This window comes from Littorina saxatilis, linkage group LG8, assembly GCF_037325665.1.
Source record: "Littorina saxatilis isolate snail1 linkage group LG8, US_GU_Lsax_2.0, whole genome shotgun sequence".
Taxonomy (NCBI): Eukaryota; Metazoa; Mollusca; class Gastropoda; order Littorinimorpha; family Littorinidae; genus Littorina; species Littorina saxatilis.
This window is the reverse complement of record NC_090252.1, coordinates 60,897,103-60,914,602: the sequence shown is the minus strand read 5'-3', so window position 1 is coordinate 60,914,602 and position 17,500 is coordinate 60,897,103. Positions and strand designations below refer to the sequence as shown.

Sequence of the window (17,500 nt, the reverse complement as noted above, 5' to 3'; positions counted from 1 at the left end):
TGTGTCCGTCTGTCTATGTGAGTATTTGTGTGTTTGCTTAACGCCCAGCCGACCACGAAGGGCCATATCAGGGCGGTGCTGCTTTGACATTTAACGTGCGCCACACACAAGACAACAGTCGCAGCACAGGCTTCATGTTTCACCCAGTCACATTATTCTGACACCGGACCAACCAGTCCTAGTACTAACCCCATAATGCCAGACGCCAGGCGGAGCAGCCACTAGATTGCCAATTTTAAAGTCTTAGGTATGACCCGGCCGGGGTTCGAACCCACGACCTCCCGATCACGGGGCGGACGCCTTACCATTAGGCCAACCGTGCCGGTCTATGTGCGTATGAGTGTGTGTTTTGTGTGTATGACATTTGTGTGAGTCAATGTGTGTGTGTGTGTGTGTGTGTGTGTGTGTGTGTGTGTGTGTGTGTGTATGTGTGTGTGTGCGTGCATGCATGTGTGTGTGTACATGTGTGTGTGTGTGTGTGGGTGTGTGTGTGTGTAATGTGCGTTTGTGTATATATGTGTGAACTTTCGTGAACAAAATAAGTAACTCCTCGTGAATGTGTGTTATGTATGCGTTTGTGTGTGTATGTGTGTGTGTGTGTGTGTTTGTGTGTGTGTGTGTGTGTGTGTGTGTGTGTGTGTGTGTGTGTGTGTGCGTATGCGTTTGTGTATGTATGTGTGTGTATGTGTGTGAATAGAATAGAATAGAATAGAATATAGAATAGAATAGAATAATGTTTATTGTCATGAACCAGTAAAGTTATTGACACAACAAACAACAAATAATGCATTATACAATGCTAAAACAATCCGTAACAAATTTGCCAAGACGAACTTGAACTTCGTCTTCTAAAAATAAGTTACTTGGATTTTTGTTAGCATATTTCATATTGATATGTGAAGCATCTTCTTTAAATTCATCCCTTAATTTAACATATTTATTGCATTTATCTAGAAAATGTATTTCATCTTCTATGACATTGCATTCAATACAAAGACGATTTTCTTTAGGGATATTCTGATGTCTTCCACTTTCAATTTTTAGACAATGTGTGCTAGTCCTTAATCTGCTTAACATCTTTCTGTGTTTATTATTCTTAATTTGTATTAAGTATGACTGCATTTCGTAAGATTTACTGATCATAGAATAAAACTTAAGTCTGGAATATGTATCTGATTTTTCTTTTGTCCAGTATCGTATATATTCCTCTTGTTGTTTTTTGTCAATGGCAAACTTTAATTTGTGTACGTTTAATGTAGATTGGTTATGCCAAACGTGACTAAAACCTAAGTTACAAAGAGATTGTCTAACAAATTGTAGCCATGGCGTTTCTGTCGGATGGTGCAACATTGAGTCATATAATTGATGTATATATGTGATAAACGGATTTGCACATAATTTTATATTGGAGTTATGTGACGCAGGTGTACAAAATTTCATGGGCCACAAACTTTGAGTAGGCACCGCACAGTAAAATATCACTCGTGCAGTGCAGTGCTGTCATGTGTGAGATGTGACCAATCAGAGAAGAGTATTAACTGAGGTCGCGTTTTATAGACCGTAGGACAGGCAGAGCTTTACAGACCGTTGAAGGAAGAAGACGGGTCTCTTTTTGGTAAAGTTTCTCACCGGGCGCTGGAGGTCGTTGGGACTCGTGCCGCGGAATTGAATCGCAGGATTCAACTGCTGTGTTTACAGGTATTTATTGAATTGTATTTTGCTCGGAGATATTATTTTGCTCGGAAATATTGACTTGAGAAATGACCGGGAGAGTCATGTGTGAATTGGCTGAAAAGCGTGCGCTGTTGTCAGCCATTGTTGAAAAGAGAATGTTTTCATGTTTTTCGGAAATGAAGTCGCTTATGAGTAAGCGGGTGTATATACTGTAACCGCATAAGTTAGTTGACGGTAGAACGGCAGTATTATTGAGTAGAAAAGTTTATTCAGGTATGGAGACTTATGGTAGTTTAAACTTGTGTATTTTAGCATCCCGGGCCGAGTGGGTCGCGGAAGTGGGGAGACGAGACGGGAGGTTCCGCCTTTGCGTCCTGAGCCGTGAGATTCGGGAGCGCAGGAGGGAGTCAGCGTGAAGCGCTGAAGAACGGGGACCCCGTCCCATTCCACCACGCGAAGACAGTTTGCGTGGGTGGTGTGGACCAGTGCGTGCCACTGAAGTGTGTGAGTACGACTGGAAAGACGTAACCAGCGAGAGAGCTGTGCGGAGATAAGTTCCCCAAGTTAACAAACACGAGACGTAGAGCGTTCGTGACTTTTTATCTGTGTGTAACAGAAATGACAATTGACAGAAGTATTGCCTGAGACAATGACTTCGTGTGTAGTGAGACAGACAGGCTCTCAAGGAACAAAGCTTGAAGTGTTCTACGTGTGTGCGCGTGAATTATAGACTGCATGAGAAAGTAACATGTGTGTATTTCTGTGCGGCTAGATTTCTGTATCCTGACAGAAATAGAAACTTCTATGTTGAGTGAGAGTGATTTGTAGAATGCATGGGAAATAATGTTTATGTGTGTTGATTGAATATTTCAATAGAGGAACAAGGGCAAAGGGCCGTAACCGTGTTCTTGTCTTTGTGCCTGGTTGGAGTGTTGTGTGTGTGTGGGAAGATTAGGTAGTAAACAGAGAGAAGCACGCACAATTTCTGATAGGAGTGAATATACATACATACAGACATACACACAAAAATTCCAGCCGTAACATTTGGTGACCCCGATTACTCTGTGTCAGTAAAAATTTGTAATTGTATCCCTGCATTACTAAATTTAATTTTGTCCCCTGTGTTGGGTTTTTCGAATTTTTTGGCAGTAGGTCACGCAGACAGAGATTTTTCAGATTGAGTAATTGTGTCGTTCATGTCCTGTTTTGTACTGTTACCGTCTCCAGTTTTACGGTAGTGCTTACTGTATAGTTCTAAGCACTGAGGGATTAGCCTCATTTTTCTTCCTGTGGGGTCTTTCATTTCTCTTTCCTTGCTCTTTTCTATACTTTCATTTTGTTAAATTTTTGTTTCTTCTCTACTTTGGAATAGGGATCTATCTGTTGTTTATTGCCCTTTGCCTTTGTTAGGTTGTTTAACTTTGATTAATTTTGTTCATTTAGGGTCTTGCTGACTTTGAAATTTATTTCAGTTGTTTTATTAATTTTTTTATTTTTTTTGGTTTATTGAGTTTGTTGTCTCGTTGACTTAAATTAGGTTAACTTCATTAGTAGTTGTATATATAGTTATTTTAAGCTACTATTTAAAACTTTGAATTTTTTTTTTTAGTTTAATATGGATTGTTTCACTTCATAAATTTTTTGTTGGAACTTCGTTTGTATTTTGCTTCCAACTGCGTTTCTTTTAGTTGAACTTTACTTATTTTAGTTTGGTTTTCTAATTTCGTATTTAGATTGTTGATTAGTCTTAAGTATTTACTTGTGTTTGCATTTTTGTAAAACTTTGGTTTTTTTCTACTATTTGTGGATTGGTTTTATTGACTTTGTAAGTTTGTTGTATTTAATTAAGGTAATTTGATTAGTTGTAGTATTTTGAGATAGATTTTAATTAGTTCAAGTTTTTATTTTATTTCGCTATTGTTGTAGATTTGGTACTTAAGATATTTTGGGTTTGATTTATTATGCAGTTGTAGTGATTGTGACACTTCATTATTTTTGGAATTTGTTCTTGTTTGCTTCCAACTACATTATTTTTGTTGTGGGTTGGACTTCATTTCTTTGGTTTCCTAGTGTTGTTATTGGATTGTTTTGATATTATTCCTGCATATTTAGTTGTTAGTGACTGTAGGCAATAGTTATTTAGATAATCTAACTTATTTTGTAATCCTATTTTTGATTTTGAAAGAAGTACTAGATCATCTGCATACAGTAGACACGATATTTTTGTATTCTGGTTAATGTATGGCGAATCAACGTCAGGCATTCCATCTGTTATATCATTAATGAAAATATTAAAAAGAGTTGGGCTTAATGTATTTCCTTGATGTACTCCTTTTTTAACCAATACATCTGGTGAATATCCACCTTGCATTTGTGTGCATATCTTTGTATTAATATACATGTTTTCGATTATATTGCAGCATTTACCTCTTATGCCGGTTTTGTATATCTTAAGTAAAAGTGCATCATGCCAAACGTTATCAAAAGCTTTTTGAAAATCTACGAAACATCCATATAATCTACCATTTTTAGTATTGATAATATCGTCTACAATTTTCTTCAGAATGAATATTTGATCCATCGTTCGGTATCCTTTTCGAAACCCAGCTTGTTCTTTTATCAAAATATTCTTTTTTTCTAAAAAGTTGTTGATTCTTGAATTTATGATTTTACAAAACAATTTTCCCAAATTACTACTAAGAGTGATTCCTCTATAGTTACTCGGATTCATTGGATCTCCTTTTTTATGCAATGGTACACTTATTCCAGTCTTCCATTCTGTAGGATAGTTACCACTTGTAAGAATAATGTTGAATAGATTAACTAATATTTTAGTCATATGATCTAAACTTGCTTTTATAATTTCATTGGTTATTCTATCTTTTCCGGATGACTTCTTATTTTTCAACGTTTTACATTCTTTTTTAATTCTTTCTCTGTTATGGGGTCATCTAAAATAGGTGTATAACAATGTGTATGCATCTTCTTTAATTCCTCATTTACTATGTATTTTCTTTCATCAGAAACTTTAGTTTCTGTTCCTATCAATTTCTCTAAATGATCAATCCATTCCATTGGATTGATTGCACATTTTTTAGTTGTATTGACTTCACCCATCGTCTTTAACTCTTTTAGAGTTTTCCACATAGCACTTGGATCGTTATTAAATTCGTCATTCAATTTCTTTACTAAATTATCTTTAAAAATCCTTTTCTTTTTCTTTAATATTGCTTTGTATTTTTTTCTTTTTGAGTAGTATTTCTGACATAAATTTACATCATAAGGGTATCTATTTAGAGCATTTAATAATGATTTTAATTCTCTCCTTTGTAAAAAAAACAGTCACTATCGAACCATTTTTTATGTTTTCTATTCTTTTTCGTAAAATTGCGGTTCTTGATTTTCTTGTTCAAGCATTTTTTTGCAGCCGTGTTTAGCATTGCTGTTATTTTGTCTGTTAAATTGTTAACACACTCGTCTGAGTAATATTTCTCTTCACATGTATGCATTGTTTCAATTTCGTCGTTTATGTTCTGAAGTAAATGTTTCATGTCTCGTGTGTCTAACTCCTGTTTGAATTTAACTTGTGAATTGCTGTCCCACTGATATATTATATCTTCTGCTTTTCCTTGGTTATTAATTGAACATTTATTATGTTTACAATTGATGTTAGGTTTAACATTGGCATTTTTGTCTTTGAACGGAATTCGAATTCTTAGTTCTAAAGGACAATGATCTGAATATACAGTTAAATCTTTTACTTTCATATGTATTACATCCTTGATTAGTTCATGAGAACAAAGAAAATAGTCTACTACACTACAACCCTGGGGTGTATAACATGTGTATCGCCCACTTAAGTCTCCCAAGGACCTTCCATTAAGTATATACATGTTATTATTATGGCACAAATCTATCAACCTTCTACCTTGTTTTTGTATGACCTTATCTGAAGAATGTCTTTCATGTAGATAGTCAAAGCAATAAGTCGATGGCAAAGAATACCTAAGACTTTCGCTATCTAACTGTAGATAATCGATCAGTTCACCCGTTCTTGCATTGAAGTCTCCGCATAAGATCACGTTACCTTTGGGTATTAATTCATCTAAGTCATTCTCTAACTTGTCCCACAATTCCTCAGTAAAATCTTTTCCAAAGGATGACGATTCGGGCGGAATATATACACACCCTAAATAAATGTTGTGTTCTTTGTTATCCTTTTGAACTTTTAGCCAAATAATGTCACTGTTGCTTTTTTGTAGGATTTGGAAGTTTGAAGATATGTTTTCTCTTATGAATAAACTAATCCCCCCAGAAGCACTGGTTGCATTTGTTCTTTTCTTTCTATAAAAGGGACGTTTTACAAATCCTGATAGAAATACTTCTTTGTATTTCTTTGTATTTTGTATACAGGTCTCAGTGTATGTATGTGTGTGTGTGTGTGTGTGTGTGTGTGTGTGTGTGTGTGTGTATGTGCATGTGTGTGTGTGTGTTTGTGTGTGTGTGTGTGTGTGTGTGTGCTTGTTTGTTAGTGAGTGTAAGTGTGTGGGGGCGAGCGAGAGAGAAAAAGAGATTGAAAGAGAGAGAGAGAGAGAGAGAGAGAGAGAGAGAGAGAGAGAGAGAGGGAGAGAGAGAGAGAGAAAGATACACAGAGAGAGACAGAGAGAGAGCGAGAGAGACAAAGAGCGAGAGAGACACAGAGAGACAGAGAGAGAGAGACGTAAGACGTAAGCAATTTTTTTGATTAAACAAACAAGGTTCATTTCAACGGGGTGTGGGGAGAGAGAGAGAGAGCGAGAGAGAGAGAGAGAGAGAGAGAGAGAGAGAGAGAGAGAGGTTATACAAGTATGAATACAATAAAGACATACAATAAGAATGACTGTTGACTCCAAACTGCAAATATTTATTAAACGCAGAAAGTCAAGCGCCAGACAAATGAGCTGAGCAAAGCGGAATGTTGCTTATGAAGTTAAACACATTAAACAGTAGTCATAATACCGATACAGAGAAAAAAACGAGGATGTAAACAACCATACAACAACAACATGCTGCTTATAAATGTTACATTCATTGATATTCCCTCAAACAAAAGATACTACACATCGTGTGTTTTTTTTGCTGCCAGATTTATAATACTAAAGTAATCATTAAAGAAAGCTTTTCACAAAAATATGTGTTTATTTTGTCTTCAAACTGTGTATGATTTAAACTAATTAGCCCGTGTGTGTTAATGATCTGTTAGACGTTAAAGAAAGGACAGGGTCAACATAACAAGTCCAAACATGGCAAGAGGGTTAATTGTCTCCTCTCTTTTTCAGAACTTGAATTCAAAATAAAGTTTCCAACAACTATACACAAAAACTCCATATTATCAACATCAACACTAACAACCTACATATAAATGAGACTTTCAATCTCATCAAAACACGTAAACATGCGTTGCAATTGTATACACTGAACTGCACAAGTGAGCTTTCTGTAACAGTGTATGGGAATTCAAGTTACAAGACGAAGTAAGACAGTTTTTGCAAATTCCAACGGCAGTTTACTAAATGTTCGGTACAATAAGAACTGCCCTCAAAGCTTCAGTCACATACGCGATTCAATCGTTGAGATTCAATCGCGCGATTCAATCTTGAGCCGATCGCACATCACATCGTAGGCCATTGACCCGTCACACGATGAACGATAGACGAACGATTGACGAACGATAACTCCACGCGAGCGGGGCGGAAGTGACGTGTCACAGTGAACACTGCAAACGCGCTTTGCGAGAGCAGACGCTAATGTTCGAACATCGCTCTACCTTTCTATTTCAGCATTACGCCTTTGCGAGAAATAAAGTTCCCAGACAGTTGCAATTAATGTTTCCCGACCGCTGTACACGCCTAAAACGTCTCCTTTATATCTGAGTAAGAAACTGTTCTTCCAATAAGTTTTGAATCGACGAAGAGACGCTGTCCGCAACTGCCCGCCATGTTGTACGTCACAGCGTGAAGGCCGCAACGACGCGTTCTGATTGGCTCTGCCCCTGCGATTGACTGACGACTGGGTCGCAGGAATAGAACAAGTTCTAAAGCTCAAAGCTACGAGGGAATCGCATGAGACTGAGTCGCAGACTTGTCGTAGCTATTTTCCACGACTCAGTCGCCCGTGTGCAACAGGGTAAATCGCACGATTGAATTGCGCATGTGACGGCCCCATAAGCTATGCAAATTGAGGTCAGTCATTGGCGAGGTGTGTTTCTGAACAAAACATGTACCGGGAGCACGTGTAGAAAGTGTAACCAAATAAAGGCAAAAGTATTCACACCCCAGACAGACTCTGCAGATTTATTGTCGGATCTTGTCAATTCACTTACAGTATTTTTTATTTTTTTTAATTTTTGTTTTGTTTCGTCTTTACACTTGTTCCCTTGTCCCGTTGTGCTCTCACACCGCCCCGTCCCTGCACTCGCTGCTCCAACCACCTCTGAATTTCGTTCCGCTGCCAGACTTGTCGATTTTACAGACGCTCCAGGGGGGGGGGGGGGGGATGTCGGGTCGCTGCGGTAGGCTACCCTCGGAAGATGACACTGCACTTCTGCTGAGTCACTTCGACGGTGTTCAGTAGTGGGTCTGTCCCGAGCTAACGGACGCAGCCCACCACTTACAGTAGTTAATCAGTTGCGACAATAACGAGAATGCTGAATAGGTTTGGTTCGTGACTGTTATTCTATATATCAATCTCGTAACTTTGAACCTGTATTTATCGTCACCACCCCCCCCCCCTCCCCACCACAAAACTACTTAAACATTTCTTGTCGTTATAGCTCTCTCTCTCTCTCTCTCTCTCTCTCTGGGGGTCTCGCGAGATCTTCGAGCAGCAGGGCGGACAATTTCGAGCTCTCGATTTAACTGAAAGAAACGCTCAATATTTCCTTAAAATGCAAGGTGTTGGACTCCCAACAGCTCTTGAGGGTACACTGGAAGCCCTGCTCAAGGAAAACACCGTCTGTTCGTGGAAAGTTAGTGCTGAAGGCACTAAAACTACAGTTGTCCTGCGACTAATGTCAGCTTCTGACTCGGACCGGCCAGCCATGACTCAGCATTTTCGCCGAAAACCGCCAAGCCAGCTTCAGCGTGACAGGCAGCGAGCCGAAGAACGAAAGAGAAAGAAAGAAGAAGAAACCCGTGACGACATATTGAAGGCAAGTCATGACATTTCTTCACTGTTCAAGCCTTCCATTGTTTCGAGACCACAAATAATTCAGCAACAACAACCGCAGGAATGTGAAAATGACACACAACACAGCGATAGTGACATTAGTGCACGTGTCGCACGCACGGCTGACACCATTTCGACTGGGTGTGATAACAATAGACAGGGTGAAGCTGACGCCGTGTGTTTGTCGCCACGGGCCACTGAGTCGCGTTGTGTGTCCTTTTTGGATACATGGTTATTAAAAACAAAGTCTCAGACAAGAGAATGTACACAAACACTGGATACAACAGAGGAAAAGGCATCTGACCTAGGCTACAGTCTGCCAGCTGTAAAGGAGTATGTGTCAGGACTAAAGGACAGATCAGCTGTGCGTGCAGTGAAAAATGTGCACAGAAACAATTCTTTCCGAAGGGTGGTTCATGACAACTCAGGTGACAGACAATCACTGCTTTGTGAAACCGACGATTTTGTGTTGGTCACCGATTGCAGTACTGACGGAAGTCCATGCATGTACTGGTTGATCAAGCAAGCAGCTCGCCACATGCCACGAGAAGAGCAGGAGTACATTGACAAGCTTCGGCATGGTTCACCCGTAGACAGGAGAAAATTTGACGATCAACTTCGATCTGCTCTTCATGAAGTGTCTGCACTCCGGGATGTGACTAAATTTTACCTCGGTTGACAGCAAAATATCGGATATCGTATCGATGTTGTGGGTGTAATTCGGGACTTTTGTTCTCATGTTGACATTTGGGAGAACAGTGTAATTTGCATTACACAGAACAAACGGACAATACGAACACTGACGCGGAAACTACCATGTCGGGAAAGGGATGGACATTTTGAACCATCCCTATGATCGGTGCATTGTTAAACGATTCATGGTTTCAAAAATATATGTACACCGATTTCCCTTCCCCTCCTCCCCCATTGCAAGGGGCCAATGGCCTAGCAATTAAACTTTCGCATTCTCTCTCTCTCTCTCTCTCTCTCTATCTCTCTCTCTCTCTCTCTCTCTCTCTCTCTCTCTCTCTCTCTCTCTCTCTCTCTCTCTCTCTCTCTCTCTCTCTCTCTCTCTCTCAAATATATCTTCTTTTTGATAATAAGATTGGGAGACTGTACATATATTCTGTGTCTTAAAAAAACTCAGAGACTACATTATTTAAAGAAACACAGCAACATTTAATAATTCAGCTGTAGATGCTGCAACAGGAATGCATATAGATCTATACACTATCACAAGCAAGTAATGCTGAAAAAAGTAACGATAACAAGCATATTCCCTCCTTATATCATTATTTCTCATCATACATTCTCAAAGCATGTTAGATATATATGAGACATTAAAATCAATCACAAGCAAACACGCAGACACACATTTGACTGAATGACGGACAGGCGTACAGACGACTAAAATGTTGCTTGTGCCGTCAAGCGTACCAGCGCTGCCTTTAGCTTAGGATGAACACATCTGTGTTTGTACCTGGTGGATATATAGCGAGACAGTTCTCTCCCTGTGTCTGTGATAGGCAAAGCATTAATATTGCTTTTACACAAATGCGGTTTTGCAGTTATACTTCCTTCGAATTGCGCTGCCCGAAGTGCGGATGAGACAATTTTTTATGAGACAGATGACGTTAACCATTCTTCCACAAAACCAACATCTGGTTTTATGGACTCGCGGTGGTCAAACTAACAGTTGTACCTTCGCTTCGTCAACCGACTGCGGTTATCCGAAAGCGGTGCTAGGGGAGAGCAGAACTATAATGCAGGTACCTTCGCTTCGTCAACCGACTTCGATTATCCGAAAGCGGTGCTAGGGGAGAGCAGAACTATAATGCAGGTACCTTCGCTTCGTCAACCGACTTCGATTATCCGAAAGCGGTGCTAGGGCCTAGGGAGAGCAGAACTATAATGCAGGTACCTTCGCTTCGTCAACCGACTTCGATTATCCGAAAGCGGTGCTAGGGCCTAGGGAGAGCAGAACTATAATGCAGGTACCTTCGCTTCGTCAACCGACTTCGATTATCCGAAAGCGGTGCTAGGGGAGGGCAGCACTATAATGCAGGTACCTTCGCTTCGTCAACCGACTTCGATTATCCGAAAGCGGTGCTAGGGGAGAGCAGAACTATAATGCAGGTACCTTCGCTTCGTCAACCGACTTCGATTATCCGAAAGCGGTGCTAGGGGAGAGCAGAACTATAATCAGGCACCTTCCCGTGTAGACAGGCACAGTCCCACTTACATTTGTTTTACGAAACCCGATTTCGTTGAATAACTGCATTTCACCCGTTCAGCTGCAGTTAGCCGACTGTGTTGCTGTCCCACGAACCCCGCCCCTGATCAACAACATCGTGTCATCAGGTTACACTTCTTCCCTTATGTAGCTGAGACAGAAAGACGACGAAACCATATCAAATTACGCTTCAAGCGTCATTCAATCTAACCAGATCGTGGACGTCAACCACTTTCACAAACAACAGTTCAACCAAATTGTGTGACGCAGTCTCTCACAACGTCACACCTCGCTATGCCTCCAATCTGAGACCGATGTACGACGCTCTCGTACCACATCAAGAGTGAAACCTCATCGCGGGTCATCACAGCTCAAAATGTCATCGTACGAAATCTCAATGCAATACATCGTACGCAATCGAAATTCAAAACGTCATCAGGCCGCTAACGTCACACAACTACTTCTTGGAGGACAAAGCCTGTGTCCTGAGTGGATGTAGCCGGAAAAGGGGAGGGGGAGGGGGTGGTGAAGGAAGCTGAATCAAAGTCCACCTTGAACGCCTCTCTGCTGTGTGACGTCAGTCCGGTCTTCCTGGTCAGTGCCTCCTGGTCAGTCACTGGTTTGGTCCACGGCTCCTGGTAGTGGCCACTGGACCATGAGGTGTAGCCTCGGTCTGCACACACACACACACACACACACACACACACACACACACACGCGCGCGCGCGCACACGCATGCACGCACACACACACGCACACACACACACACACACACACACACACACACACACACACACACACACAGCGAACACGGTGTGGTTAGTCTGTTACAACCACTCAGACGCTTTGGTGCAGGCCTCCCCCTCCTTCCCACTCCCCGCCGCCAACACCCGCCCCCAGCCCCACCAACACCCGCCCCCAGCCCCACCAACACCCGCCCCCCACCAACTTGAGTCAAGCAATACATGTGTGCTCAAGAAACCTTTCCCGTGTCTCTCTGTTGTCTCCCCTGACCCAAGAGGGAAGTGTGGTTAGCGATAGCTCACAGAGCGAGCAATCATCAGTTGTAATCACTGATCTAAAATGAATGGATAGCGCGTCCCTTCTTATTGGCTATCACAACGTTGAGTCAACCGGATGTTACCAATCCTCATCTTGCCATGCCCTTTAATACCGCCATGCTAGGTCGACAGCGTAAAATCGCACCAATTGAGAAACCAATTTACTTCCATTTCCTTAATCACAAACTGCGAAAACATTACGAGGGATGCAGATCGCATTTAAAGCAGAGAAGACTACTGCCAACTCTCGAAACTACGATTATTTCCCTTTGACCATGCATGTTTGTCAGTGTGGTGGGGTATGGTATGATGGCGGCACTCTGGTTACGCTGTTTCATTGACTGTGCGCTATCTATTATTTTTTTTAGATCAGTGATTGCATTACGTCGACACGAAGAAAAGAGAGAGAGAGAGAGAGAGAGAGAGAGAGAGAGAGAGAGAGAGAGAGAGAGAGAGAGAGAGAGAGAGAGAGAGAGAGAGAGAAAGAGAGACAGAAAGAGACAGATAGAGACAGACAGAGAGAGACAGCGAGAGAGACATAGGCAGAGAGAGAGAGAGAGAGAGAGAGAGAGAGAGAGTGAGAGAGAGAAAGAAAGAGAGAGAGAGAAAGAGAGAGAGACAGAAAGAGACAGATAGAGACAGACAGAGAGAGACAGCGAGAGAGACATAGGCAGAGAGAGAGAGAGAAAGACAGAGAGAGAGAGAGAGAGAGAGAGAGAGAGAGAGAGAGAGAGAGAGAGAGAGAGAGAGAGAGAGAGAGAGAGAGAACTGTACCCACCAGAGAAGGTGCCAGTATTGGGCAGAGAGTCGGTGGGTCTCTGGTACTGCATCACCACCCGGTGAGTGCCGGGTACATCTGGCGCTGTCGTGGTGGGCGGAGGGGTGTAACCGCTCCACGGACGCACTGACTTTGCCGTGCCGTTCCCATGAACGAAGCCACGCCCCCCGAGTGGCGCCACAGTGTAAAACGACCTGTCACTCACACCGCTTCTGGCTGACATGGCGTCACAGTCACGTGACTTCTGCTTCCGTCTGCGACCTGGAGTGATCATGAAAAAGTGTTGTGAGTGCTGTGCAAGTGCAGGGCCGGATCTGGGGGGGGGGGGGGGGGGGTTCCTGGGGTTCCGGAACCCCCCCCCCCCCCTCCCATCCAATGTACCTCTCAGAGAAAAAAAAATGTGGACTTTGGACCCCTGCCTTCAGTTGGAACCCCCCCCCCCCCCCCCCCCTCAAACGAACTTGGTCCGGCCCTGCAAGTGTGTGCTGAGCTAGATGTGGGCTCTATATTTTTCACATTTGTTTCAACATATTCTGCAAATATCACATACTATAGCGAAGTCGATTGGTCGGGTCAATCGCTGTCGCGTGTTTGTAAGTAGTCGAAGGAAAATGAAGGCGCAAGTTGAAAGTGGCCATTACAGTGTTTATAACTCACACGTCTATGTGTTAGGTCGTCTGCATTATTTTGCCTTTCTGCAACATCTACCAGCATAACAAAATGTATACATTCTTCAAGTGAAACAAGAGTTGTGCATCAACAAGACCGATTGTGACAACTGTGATAATTTAAACATATCCAAATGTGTCCCGTGGGAACAACCCCAAACACAATCACTCCCTTCATAGCATGTCAACTAATTTTGTTTTTCTTCGGTGCTCGAAAGCAATTAATGTTCATGCATTTTCCAGATGGACTGTACACACCTCTGAGGTAGAAGACGGCCAGCACACAGGTGAGAGTGACCAGCATCACGAGCAGGGTCAGTATCGCGATGACCACACTGGCTGGGAACAGGGCGTCTGCACACATATTTTCATTTCATGTTTTATTTTATTTGCATTACTTTAGTGTCCCATCTCTGGGAAAGTGTGGTCGCTTCCTCCCAGTGGAAAGCTTGCAACAACAGAGTCGCGCTACCCAGGTGTTTGCGTATTTAGGTGTAATCAGTCACCTGCACTAATGGCAGAGTGACCGATGTCTTTTACGTGCCACAGTGGTAAGACAGGGGTGGAACATGGATACCGTAACGTAACATTGACCCGTGTACGTCCCGGATTCGAACCTTCGACCTTACGTTCACAAGTCCAGTGCTCTAACAACTGAGCTACGGGGCCCCCGGTTTCATAGCTGAACCTGTCAGTTAAAGAACGAGTAACTACAAACTATTAATCTAGTCACTGGCACTGACACACACAAAGTGGACACTGTCAGCTGAACTCATAACAACTACACACAATACCGTCACTGACACTGACACACACAAAGTGGACACTGTCAGCTGAACTCATAACAACTACAAACAATACAGTCACTGACACTGACACACACAAAAAGGACACTGTTAGCTGTACTCATAACAACTACAAACAATACAGTCACTGGCACTGGCACACACACAGTGGACACTGTCAGCTGTACTCATAACAACTACAAACAATACAGTCACTGGCACTGACACACACAAAAAGGACACTGTTAGCTGTACTCATAACAACTACAAACACTACTGTCACTGGTACTGACACACACAAAGTGGACACTGTTAGCTGTACTCATAACAAATACAAACAATACAGTCACTGGCACTGACACACACAAAAAGGACACTGTTAGCTGTACTCACAACACTACAAACAATACGGTCACTGGCACTGACACACACACAGTGGACACTGTCAGCTGTACTCATAACAACTACAAACAATACAGTCACTGGCACTGACACACACAAAGTGGACACTGTCAGCTGTACTCATAACAACTACAAACAATACAGTCACTGGCATTGACACACACAAAGTGGACACTGTCAGCTGTACTCATAACAACTACAAACAATACAGTCACTGGCATTGACACACACAAAGTGGACACTGTCAGCTGAACTCATAACAACTACAAGCAATACAGTCACTGGCACTGACACTCACAAAGTGGACACTGTCAGCTGAACTCATAACAACTACAAACAATACCGTCACTGACACTGACACACACAAAGTGGACACTGTCAGCTGAACTCATAACAACTACAAACAATACAGTCACTGGCACTGACACATACAAAGTGGACACTGTCAGCTGTACTCATAACAACTACAAACAATACAGTCACTGGCACTGACACACACAAAGTGGACACTGTCAGCTGTACTCATAACAACTACAAACAATACAGTCACTGGCACTGACACACACAAAGTGGACACTGCAGCTGTACTCATAACAACTATAAACAATACAGTCACTGGCACTGGCACACACACAGTGGACACTGTCAGCTGTACTCATAACAACTACAAACAACAGTCACAGGCACTGACACACACAAAGTGGACACTGTTAGCCGACTCATAACAACTACAAACAATACAGTCACTGGCACTGACACACACAAAGTGGACACTGTCAGCTGAACTCATAAAAACTACAAAAAATACAGTCACTGGCACTGACACACACAAAGTGGACACTGTCAGCTGTACTCATAACAACTACTAACAATACAGTCACTGACACTGACACACACAAAGTGGACACTGTCAGCTGAACTCATAACAACTACAAACAATACAGTCACTGGTACTGACACACACAAAGTGGACACTGTCAGCTGAACTCATAACAACTACAAACACTACTGTCACTGGTACTGACACACACAAAGTGGACACTGTCAGCTGTACTCATAACAAATACAAACAATACAGTCACTGACACTGACACACACAAAGTGGACACTGTCAGCTGTACTCATAACAAATACAAACAATACAGTCACTGACACTGACACACACAAAGTGGACACTGTCAGCCGAACTCATAACAACTACAAACAATACAGTCACTGGCACTGACACACACAAAGTGGACACTGTCAGCCGAACTCATATGAATGCAGATGTAAATGCTTGTATAACTGTGTTTTAATTGTACATGTGTCAAGCGCAAAGAGCATACTTGTACAGTTATGATGTTGCGCTATATAAATGCTCATTTATTATTATTATTATTACTCATAAAAACTACAAAAAATACAGTCACTGGCACTGACACACACACACAGTACGTTTTTTTACTGCAGTAAAACAGTGTTTTTTTTCTGAATTTCTACTTGGTTTTCTGCAGCATTATTGCGATTAACTTTTTCTTCAGAATAGTCTGTGACAGTTTTTTCTGGAGAAAAACGAACGACCTTGTAAAGTAGCGTTTGTATTCGTCGCCCCCTGGGATAGTATAATAGTGTACCAATCAGAAGGCGTGTAGCATAAGGGCATTATATTCAACTTCACAATGGCGGCCGAACGTGAACAATTTCTGAAGCAAATCGAACACGAAGTGGACTACTGCGTTCGTCTGGGAAAATGTGACAATGTTGCTGACAGGTGCCATTGTTTAATTTGAAACTTTGAACTTCCGGCGGAAAGGAAGTCAGACAGACAAAATGCATTCGTGTCACGCACAACTATTGGTAATTCTGGATGAGTCCATCTCTAGACAGAGGGGGGCTCGCGTGCTCCAACATTATAATGAGCCAGTACAAAATGTTGCAGAAAAAGTGTAAACAGGTTTTCTGCAGTAAAACAACAGCACCGTTTTACTGCAACATTCTTGATTTCAATTTTACTGCAGTAAAACTGTTTTACTGCAGACAAAAACGTTGCTCTCGCGAAATATGACATTATGCAGAAATGCTGCAGAAACAAACAGTTTTTCTCCAGAATGTCTGTTTTTCTGCAGAATAACTTAATAAAGTCATAATCCGCTAAGGATACGGATGTGCAACGGGTTACCACGCTTTTGAGAACTTGCGCGAGAGTCGTTCAGTGCTATTGTTGAGTTTTAGTCTCGACGTGCCGAGACTATCATCACAGCGTCATAGATTTCATGTTGGAACAACCCTGTGTGTGCCTTTAGAATAAGGTATGTGCAGAGGTGCCTCATCTGAACACACAACTAAAGCTTGATGTTTCCGTCACACTTTGTCTTTAAGATCTTCATGGGATATCCAGGTTACAACACTCGTGATTTTGTATATGTATGGCTTGTATTTCAGTCAAGACCCAGCGGGAATATCAAAGGGACTCACTCGCCAGGCAGTGATGAGAGACAGTGATGAGAGGCAGTGATGAGAGACAGTGATGAGAGGCAGTGATGAGAGACAGTGATGAGAGACAGTGATGAGAGACAGTGATGAGAGACAGTGATGAGAGGCAGTGATGAGAGACAGTGATGAGAGACAGTGATGAGAGACAGTTATGAGAGACAGTGATGAGAGACAGTGATGAGAGGCAGTGATGAGAGGCAGTGATGAGAGACAGTGAT

The 17,500-nt window shown here is 42.1% G+C and overlaps 2 protein-coding genes across 4 annotated transcripts in view; both read right to left on the bottom strand.

Annotated features, from left to right (window-relative positions):
• The window catches only part of LOC138974012 (uncharacterized), a 502,416-nt gene that overhangs the window by 302,652 nt on the left and 182,264 nt on the right, over positions 1-17,500 (bottom strand). The window lies entirely within an intron of this gene.
• The window catches only part of LOC138973995 (uncharacterized), a 20,614-nt gene continuing 9,675 nt past the window's right edge, over positions 6,562-17,500 (bottom strand). For both annotated transcript variants that reach the window (XM_070346687.1, XM_070346686.1), the window contains 3 exons: positions 13,879-13,974; positions 12,953-13,213; positions 6,562-11,786 (listed from right to left, as the gene is read on the bottom strand). In XM_070346687.1, coding sequence (XP_070202788.1) covers positions 11,563-11,786; positions 12,953-13,213; positions 13,879-13,974 — 581 coding nt within the window. In that variant the 3' untranslated portion in view covers positions 6,562-11,562. The remainder of the gene's footprint in view (positions 11,787-12,952; positions 13,214-13,878; positions 13,975-17,500) is intronic.